Genomic DNA, 10,380 nt, shown 5'->3' on the forward strand with positions numbered 1-10,380 from the left:
CGGCCGAATTGGTCTCGTTTCCCCTCTCTGCAGCAGTCGTTGGACAATTCAGCCCAGAAACACTTTTTCGAATCCCTGCGCTTCGCACCAAAGCGTTTCACCTCGCCGCTGCCATGGCGCTTCCGACGCCTCTGCTGCTGACCGGTGTCATGGTCCCTCACCCTCACCGCAACGCCGTCAGCCACGTCCACCCCAGCTTCGCCGCTCCATTCGCCCAAGCACTAAGCACCGACCCGGCCCCAAGACCAGACAATGCGGCCCCTCGAGGTGGTGCTGCAATGTCCGATTTGCAGCAAAACCCTTCAGTGACGCTATAAACAAGGTACAACCTCATCGATCTTTAATTACATAGCGCACCTTTCACAGCATTCGCCGATACCAGCGCACGCACCCGCAATCTCACACCTGCAATCGCTCGGGTAGCACACACCTGCAATTCTCACTCCTGCAATCACTGGGTAGTACGCGTCGCATACCGCAAAACGGTTGGCGTAGCGGGAATGTGTACTGCCCGTGTAAGCATTGCTGCTCAGCTTACTGTCGTCCTCTTCAACCTTCTTGTCCACTGCCCCATGACCTGATACTTGGCACCGACTTTCTCTCTTATCATTCTATACTCATCTACTGTTCCGTAAATACTGTCCGCTTTAACTAGCCTCTTCCCTTCGATCCTCCTTCTCCACACGAGGTTCGCGCAAGTCCGCGTGATTTTGTTCATCTACCACCGCAGGTTCTGACGGACATTGAACTATCACCTTCTCCTCAAGTTTCAGATGGTGATCATATCGCTAGACCAATTACTACCGTTATTCTCACGCACAACGTCACCGTTCCTCATACTGTACTAACTGTGACCGACGACCGTAGGTGCCTTCCCGTGGTGAACTTTGTCTCAAAAAGCAAGTGCTACCAACGGAAATATCACTGACCGGCCTTAGTGCTTCAACAGATCGATACGTTGAGGCTCTTCCCGTAGACGACTCCTGCAAACCTTGCAAGTGTGCCAGTTCTAACAAGGGCAATGCAAAAATGATTACCCAGGACCTCTTGCCTGGCGAAGCTGAAGCTCTCCATAACGCATTGTATTTTACTGCGGAGCTGTCTTAGGCTAGTTTCCAGCGTTTCGTGACGTGCGTGGGCAAACAGTGTCATCATGTTGGCCCATCCTGGTGTTCGTGCCGACAGGGTCTAAGCTCAATTACACATGATCCTGTTGGCTCAGGGACCTGTAACGCGCGCTTGAACTACCCTTGTCACTCCTTACACCCAAAGAGGTCCCAGGCACAATGGTAAGAACAGATGTTATTGAAAAAATGTTTTGTACAACTATTTGAAAACTGAGTGTTGAAAATTCTCGGCGCCACCACGCGAACGCGCTCGTGCCGCTGATCGTCTGTTCGTCGTCGTCGTCTTCTTCCACAGCTGGCTCCGTTGTGAAACAAAACTATCGCCAACAACAATGGCTCGAGCGTCGTCATCTTTCACAGCTGTCTAGTTGACGCTCATCAGCAGCAATGGCTCGAGCGTCGTCGTCTTCCACAGCTCGCTCGTTGGTGCCCCTCGACCACGGAGTAAGACATATAGGAGGTGAAACTCCCGTCAGCGCGAGCGAGCGCGGGCGACCAGATAAAGTCACAATTGTTGCACACGCCGACGCTACCCTATGCAGTGGCGGCACCATGCGGCGCGTCGTAGAAGCCGCAGCGGAAAAAAAAAAGGTCAATGGTGGCTGCCCGGCCGCGCCCAAGGGCTGAACTGAGAGATTGCAAAAAAAAAAAAAAAGCAGCTCCCGGCAGGCGGCTCGGCGGCTCCGGCAGCTCCGGCCACTCAGTGGTAGAAGTGAGGCGCGCGCGTCCGAACGGGAGCAACACGCTCAACCGGTTGCCCTGGCAACCGAAACGGCGGTAATTTCTTCCCATGCCGCCAGGTGCCGCCAGCATGAAAATATATCCGCGGGCTTGTGACCTTTACTGGTCGCCGCAAACAGCGGAGTTTCCACTCCTAAATATTTCTTGCTCCGTGCCCTCGACGCAAACGCGCGAACGCGCTCGTGCCACTGCTCATGCGTTCGTCGTCGTCGCCTTCTTCCACAACTGACTCCATTGCCGCTCATCATTCCAGCATACAATTTCACTTGTCTTCTGTCGTCACATGGGGAGCCCACGTTTACGTAGGGTATGAGCCATTGCCTAATTGGGCATTATCTATTCATTGTCTTAAGTCACGGACACATTTAATAACTAAGGTGATACGCGAATGTGCGTGCGTACCTATATCGCCACGATGACTCCAGGTCAGGAATATTAATGTGTCAGTACTATGGTTAAAATTCTGCGCCACCTCTGTGTCTTGCGCTAAACAGCTTCGCTGGTCATCCACCATCACAGAGTGGAATGGCTCATGTTTTTATAGAGATATTTTTGACCTAAGTGTCCCCCCTTTGGCCAGACCTCCCTTGTAAAATACCATATCCGCACCGGAGATGATCAGCAAATTCATGCACTACTCTACCGAGTTTGAGCATTGACGCACCCAGTCATCAAGGCATAAGGGGCAAGTGCTAGCAAAAGATCTCATTGAGCCATTGCAATTTTCCTGGGCATCCGCTGTCCTGTTATAGAATAATAAAGGCGGCACGTGCAATTCTGCGTTAGCTATCTCCACTTCAATCGCATCAAAATAAAGGATGTCTAGCCACTACCCCGTATAGATGCCACCGTTGAATGTCTCCATGATGCCCAGCACTTTTTATCCATGGACCTTCGGTCTCGGCATTGGCAAGTTGCTGCAGATGATCTTCGAAGTGAAAAGACACCCTTTGTAACACTGGACGGACATTATCAATTTAAGGTCATGTCCTTTGACTTTTCTAATGGTCCTGCCACTTTTGAGCGCATGATGTACTTTGCTTCAAGGCTTTAAATGGTCCACTTGTCTTTGCTACCTGGATGATGTTATAATGTTCTCGGCTGCGTTCGGCGCCCTCCTTGAGCGACTCTCAACCATTTTTGGTATTTCTTGCAAGAATGATCTGCAGTTCAACTGGAAGAAATGTCAATTTGCCCATTGTCAGATAACTGCAATTGGACATCTGGTTGATGCTTCTGGAATGCGACCTGACCAGCGACAAATTCATGCTATCAAGTACTTTTCTGTGGAACACTCAGCAAAAGATGTCCATAGCTTCACATAATTTTGCTCTTACTTCGGCCACTTTGTTAAGGATTTGCTCCCATAGCACGGCGTCTCACAGACCTCTTCAAAAATGATGTGCCTTCTTATGAGGACCCTCCCGAGCTGGCGCCTTCTCCCGTTTTTTAAACTTACTGACCACCCCACTTGTCCTCGGCCACTTCTACGCTTGAGCCCCTACACAGGTGCACACCGACGCTAGTGGTCACAGAATCGGTGCTGCCTTGACGCAAGGTCAGCGTGGTCACGACCGGGTTATTGCGTACGTCAGTCGCCTTTTGTACCCTCCGGAGCGAAACTTCTCCATTACTCAGAGAGTGTCTGGCTCTTGTCTGGGCGGTTAAGAAATTCCGTCCCTACCTATATGGCCGGTCCTTTCCTATAGTCAGCGACCATCATGCTTTCTGTTCGTTTTCGTCCTTAAAAGAGTCGGCAGGGAGGCTTGGACAATGGCCTTTGTGGCTGTGGTCCTATTCCTATTCTGTGGTCTACAGCTCCGGGCGCCAGCACACCGACGCCGAGTGCTTGCCCTATTTCCCCGTAGGCAAGCTCGACGTCTAAAACCCGGACGCTTCCGCCTGCGTTCTCTCCGTTTCTGAACTTTCGCACATAGCCAATGAGCAACGCTGTGACTCCAATTTGAGGACCCTCATTGACCGAGCTGAATGTGCGCCTACTGAGCCATCCATACGATGGTTCGTCTTCCAGGAGGCCGTTTTGCATCGCCGTAATTTTCACTTACTTTAGTCTTTCTCATCTCTGTGTCGTCCCTCGGCACCTTTCCTCAGCCGTTCTCCATGAGCTTCATGACGAACCAATTTCAGGCCATCTTGTTCTCACTCGCACCGACGACCGCGTCCGCCGTCACTTCTACTGGCCCGGCCTTGCTCGCTTTGTACAGCGATGCGTTGCCACGTGCGAGCCCTGTCATCGTTACAAAACCAGCAACGCTTCCAGCCGGGTATCTTCAACCCCTGGACATCCCTACTGAGTCATTCTTTCGAGCGGGTTTACATCTTCTCGGTCATTTTCCCGACTCCAAGTCCGGCAACATGTAGATCACTGTGCCTACGGAATACGCGACACGCTACGCCATTACCTGATGGCTTCCGACCAGCTGTGTAGGGACGTCGCGTATTTCCTCCTCCGCGACATCACTTTAGTACATGGTGCCCCACGACAACTACTCAGGGATCGTGGCTCTACCTCCCTTTCTCAAGTAATTGCCGACATTTTGCAGTCTTGCTCTACCAAGCTCAAGTTCACTACGTCGTACAGTTGTCATAACAATGGCTTAACTAAGCGATTGAACCGGACCATCACCGACATGATGTTTAAGTACGTTTCGCCCGAACACCGTGAATACTACCCTGCGTAACATTCATGCCCCGTACCTTCCACTTAGTCGCGGCTTTACCACTTGTGTTATCGCGACCCTGCATTGCCCTTGGACGCTTCACTTCCCTCTGCTAGTCTCCCGATGAGCGAGCGTGCCTGCGTCACCTTTTCCCATGCTGACCAGGCGAGGAAGCTTGCCAGTACTCGTCTGTTGGCGTTAAAAGAAAACCGAAAGCGCGTTTACAATCAGCCGCACCGTGACGTACACTTTTTACCAGCTTCCCTTGTGCCATTTGTTCCCACTCCCGTCTAGTGGGGCTCTCAGAAAAACCCTTTCGTTCCTACAAGGGTCATTATCCACGTCTTACGCAAAGCGACCAAAGTCACCTATGAGATAGTTTTGTGAGCTCTACCTACTCTACTGGCCTAACTTGACCTCACGTCATTCATGTCGCATGGTTAAAACCTTACCGCGCTCTTCCTGATGGTCCCATTTGAGGCACCAGGACGGTGGTTTTTCCGGCGAGGGTCGTGTTACAATGAGGCGAAGAAGAGAACAACGATGGTCCTGAAGACAACAAAAAGTTGACATAGCCCGGCTTAGGGGCAGACTAAACCAAACCAAGCCTGGCTGGACTATCTTCCGTGTCCGCGAACGTCTCTGTTTGTAAATATATATTTTAATAGTTTTATACGCGTAGCAATAACATCACCCATTGCATACCGATCATAAGATAGATTGCTAGTGGCGGCAACGTCGCCAGTTATACCGAAAGGATTAAAAATTAAATTAGGGAGCACTACGTTTCAACACTGCGATTTGATTATGAGGAGCGCCGTAGTGCAGTACTGCGAAATTATTAGGCTTCCTGGGATTTTTTTACAAAAGATTCACTCCCCGCCGTTGCTGCTGTTCATTTTTTTTTTGTTTTGCCATGAGAACTATTGTCATCCGGCCCAGCACACGTCACGGAGTATGCAGCATTTTCTAAATACAAATACCTGAGTGCTAAAACGCCCTTCGTGTTACCAAAATAAAGGAGTCCATACAAAACGCTACATATGCACTTACTTATGTGTCTGGCCGTGTATACGGTGGATATTCCTGTAAAAGAAAAATTGTCTATTTTAGCTTCAATGTTTAATAAAAGCTCTTATGACGCAGCAACCAGTAAAGACGAGATTCACTTGTGTTGAAATCGTTCAACGTTGATAGCAGCAGATGCTGTTCATTGTTTCGTTATCCAGCTACAGTGACTCCTGCAGCCGTCACATGTAGTGCCTTCCATTTTATCACAATCAGTACCATGAATATAATATTGCCATAGCAATTATACGCGCGCTAGAGGCGTGTTTGCATAGCCAACGGGGCTGCTGCCACCTTCCTGTCCAGGTATTGAGGGTGCGAGCACGGTTGTTCGTGTGGTTGCGATGTCAGCAGAAACGCCAGACACGCAGTGTGTGAGGCTGCGAAAACGACAAAGCAAAGAGGATGTGCTGTTGTGCTTGAATGCATAAAGCGAAGTTTTGTTATGAAAAAAAGGTGGATGTCGATGCATTTCTCCGCAAAGCTCGGGAATTATCATCTCGAAACTGGTGTCATCATGAGAATTTGTTCCAAGTGGATCCGCCTTGCGAACTCCACGGCTAAAACTTGTGGATTGCAATATGGGCCACAACATAATTAGGTAAAAACTTAATTAGTGAATTTCTGTTGAATAGTTGACTATGGATTTCTAATTTGTTGCAAAAAGTAATGCCCGCCCTTTCGAGTAGACCAGCACACGAACTAGAGTTGTGCTATCTTGCCCAGGCAACCTTCAGGAATTTTTGAAGGTGTTCGCTGAAATCCCCGTATTTAGCATCACGTACGAAGCATTTCATATACCAGAAATTTCTTGCGAAGGAGCATGAAATACTGTGATGAAGACAAGAAGAGTTGAATTATTAGAAGAATGGTAATAATGGTTGAATAAAACTGCATATACCTCAAGTACATCATCATTATACTGTGCCACAAATCACAGGTGTAATGCTAGAATAATAGTGTCGACAATTTTTCGCCAATGAAGCATAGGAGAGAATTATCAAATTTTTTGTCTGAAAATGTCTTCGCCCTCCACCATTCCATACTCAGAGTTATGATCCTTCGTATATTGTAAACATAGCTTATTTAGGATAAGTGTGAGTGTTCTTTTTGCATAGTTCATTCAGCAAGAGATTTCAATGATTTGTGCTGCATATGTGCAGCATTGCATACAGTAAAATACATTGGTAGGAACTTACTCGGTTCGTGAGCTTAACTACTGATAAACTTGATCAATGTTCATATCATATCTCTGTGCTAACGTTACCCATGCTTCTCAAAGAAAAAGGAAGATTTAAAAAGTGCGATGCAATGCACTCATAAAACCTAAAGTGGTCGGTTGTCACAGGTATGATCACAGGTCTTATGATTGTGTCTTGCACAGTGTTTGTTAAAATATTTTTCGTAATACAGCTTGGCTAACATTAGCTATCACAACATACATATAAGAAAAGAGAAACAAAACGCCACCATGCCACCACATCTGACATGTTTACATTGGGCTATAAACTTAAGATGTGCCCTACATCAAAACGAAGTTGATGAGGTTACAGAAATCATCGTTCTATTTTTTTTGTCACATACTACAATATACATTACAGGGTGTTTCAGCGTACACTTTTGAAAAACTTTAAAAGTTGCCTGTGGTAGAAATCACAATTCTAGTTCATGAGCTGGTCTGCTGGAAGCGGCGGACAATACTTGCATACAAAAATGAGATCCAAAATTGACTAATTAATAACAATTTACGAATTAGGTCTATAACTAATTACAGTATGGTCCATATTGCAATTTTCAAATACTAGCGGTGGAGGTCGCAAGGCGAATCTACTTGGTACGAATATTGAAGATAGCACCAGTTTCGAGATATAGTTCCCGAACTTTGCGGAGAAGTGCATTGGCGCTCCGGTTAATTTGTTAACAAAACGTCGTTTCACGCACTGAAGCACACAAGTAACTGGAACACCAATGCATTCCTCCATAAAGTTCGGGAATTTATAGCTAAAAACTGGTGTCGTCCTGAGAATTCGCTCCTTGTGGATCCACCTTGATACTCCACTGCTAGAATTTGTAAATTGCATGAAGGCGAGATTTGTGGTTCTATTTCTTTATGGTGCGCAAGGAACCGACGGGGCCGCGCCGTTGTTATTAAAGCATACCTCAAATGGCAGCTGGAAAAATCTATCGCGTCAAAAGGGGTTTGTGTTTGAGTTTCCGCGTAACACGATTATGTTTTCGCGTATATTCAAATTACAGTCCGACGACATCATGTCTGTAGGTTGTGTTGAAGTCATACTTACGATTTTTCTGTCTCATCCTACTCGGAGAAATTCAATTGAGTGACTTTCTTGCGCTACAAGGAGGGTGTACGTGACCGGGTTATGCGTGGTTGGGTTTGCGAAGTTCGGAATGATTATTCTCGAAACGACAGCCCATGCTGGACGCTGGTCGCTGGATTTTCTGCGACACAACGCCCTTCAAGCCATCGCGTTATTAACTCACAGTTTCCTCAATGTGTACATGTGTATTATGGCTGATGCTATAAGAACACTTACGACTTGTTGTAGAAGTAGTAATGTTGTTGCAGCTGAAGTGATGTACTTGTTGACCATTTATATTGCTCATTGTAGAGACACACAACATCTTCTCCCTCAATCAGCCGAGCATAGCTTCTTACAAGCACAGCGACCTTTTCATTTGTGGAGAAAAACTGCAACACCAGAAATAATGTCTGCGTATTACAAAACGACTTTCGTATTTTTCAAAACGTACAACTTTCTCGCGAAGCACATCCTTTCTTTTCTCCTTCGTTCAATAAAATGAAAGTGTCATTGTTTGCCATATAAATGATTTATTACGTGAATCATACCCTTCAAGGCTTTTTTCGTCCTGACGGGCACAAGCACGGGGTGCCATTGTACCGCATTTTTGATATTGTAAATGGCTGAGATTTAAAGTCATAAATAAAGAAACACTCTTAGCGATACCAACATAACTTTTGACTTGCATATAAAAGACCTTTGGTGATATGCAACAAAAACACTTGGGTAGAAGTTTGCCCATCTCCTTATATAAAAAAAAGTTAAAAGCAGGCTTACATTGACCTACCTTTGAAGGTAGGTCAATGCAAGCTTGTTGCTAAGTAGAATATCTCTATATAAGTGTAAAAATAACGTAATATAAAAAGGCACATTGACGATTTCTTTATGACGATACTTACAATGAAGAGCATTGAAAGATTTCATTGCTGCAAAAGTGAATTTCTTCTAACGCCTATAAATTGGTAGAACATAAATTGAAGAAACGGATAGTCACAGTCCTCAACTCCTTTTTGTTCATCCGGCATTTTTCTACTTCGAGATTTCATATAAATTGTTCGTGAAAACAGTGCACGAAGCTTTGACCTTTCACATCGCAATGCTCAACACCGTGCTTGTGAAATCTTAGGTTAATGATGTAATGACAATATGTTCTTGCGCTATGCACGGAAACACCTAGACAGGGAAACACAGACAAACTGTTCATCCACAAATCCACAGACCTTCACATGCGTCCCTATCCTGTTTATATATTCTTGACCTGATACAAATATGCCAGTTGTAAGTTTGCGCACCATTCTATTGTCTGCGTTTCCCAGTCGCCATGTTTCCGTGCATATACTTTATGTAACACTTTGTAAGGGTATACCAGCAAACTGAAATGACAATTAGGGAAAACCATACAAGGAAAGGATGCTGACCAAGAAGCACCCTTCCAATTCTATTCTCGGTCTCTTGCTTGAGAATTTTTTCTAGTTATCCTTTCCGTTTGCTCGCGCAGTCTCACAAAGTACCATGTACCAGCTCGCCCAACTAGCTACTCTTATCAACCACACTATATATAGCTTAAGAAGGAAATATTGAAAGCCACGAACTAACTCTGTTTATCACACTATTGAGCTATGTTTGCATATAGTGCTGGAAAACGAGCACGATAATCTTCTTAATGTCAGTGTCATTCAGAGTGCGGAGGCGTATAATCTCGAATTAGGAACAAGAACTTGCTGCAAGAAGCGCGCTACGCTGACTTCAGAACGTTGTCATTTCGTGGACTCAGGCGAATTGAGGCTTAAAGGGACACTAAAACAAATACTAAGTCGAGGTGGACTGTTTAAATACCATGCCAGAAACCTCGCAACGCTTGTTTCGTGCCAAGGAGAGACTTAGTTTACGAGAAGATTGCATTTGAAGGGTGCGAGTACCTTTTAAGATAATCAAATCTCCCGCCATCCAACCGGAGGAGTGGTGACATTGCATACGCCATCATCACCCTTTGCTGCCGTCGGTGAGTAAAACGGCGCCCGACAGACGGATGTACTGAGTCAAGTCAGAGAAGAAGTACCCTTCCATTTCTTTTCTCGGTCTCTTGCTTGAGAATTTTTTTGTTCTTGTTTGGATTTTGTGGCGAATCGACGTGCTTTTCAGGGCTCCGTGGCGGCGACGAAATCATAAGTCTTTGTGCATGCTTTGAGCTTGCTTCAGATTTTTTATTTGCTGATCTTTTCCTTTGAATAGTAATTGGGTGGTTTTCGGTTTCTTCCCTCTTGTTTTGTCTCTCGCATTTCGGGTGCGCAGGTGTGCTTCGTGTACATTTGTTTTGCAGGATGGTTAGAGCGTCCTTTCGTGCCACAAGCTCCAACACGTGCAGCCGGGTGGGACGTTGAGTGTTTGTAGTCTTTAAATGGTAGCTTGGAAGTGGCAAGACAAATAGCTAGTAGTGGTTTT

General features: G+C 46.1%; 2 protein-coding genes across 11 annotated transcripts in view; one reads left to right on the plus strand and one right to left on the minus strand.

Annotated features, from left to right (window-relative positions):
• Positions 1-10,380, plus strand: part of LOC142585070 (uncharacterized) — a 200,122-nt gene that overhangs the window by 38,556 nt on the left and 151,186 nt on the right. The window lies entirely within an intron of this gene.
• The window catches only part of LOC142585069 (uncharacterized), a 48,236-nt gene that overhangs the window by 21,935 nt on the left and 15,921 nt on the right, over positions 1-10,380 (minus strand). For all 4 annotated transcript variants that reach the window (XR_012829017.1, XR_012829018.1, XM_075695549.1 and 1 more), the window contains exons 2-3: positions 8,173-8,327; positions 5,603-5,635 (exon numbers count right to left, since the gene is read on the minus strand). Coding sequence is in view for 2 of the 4 variants with exons in the window: in XM_075695549.1 (XP_075551664.1) it covers positions 5,603-5,635; positions 8,173-8,327 (188 nt within the window). In the remaining 2 variants the exon portion in view is untranslated. The remainder of the gene's footprint in view (positions 1-5,602; positions 5,636-8,172; positions 8,328-10,380) is intronic.

This window comes from Dermacentor variabilis, chromosome 6 (genome assembly GCF_050947875.1).
Source record: "Dermacentor variabilis isolate Ectoservices chromosome 6, ASM5094787v1, whole genome shotgun sequence".
In the NCBI taxonomy this organism is placed as follows: domain Eukaryota; kingdom Metazoa; phylum Arthropoda; class Arachnida; order Ixodida; family Ixodidae; genus Dermacentor; species Dermacentor variabilis.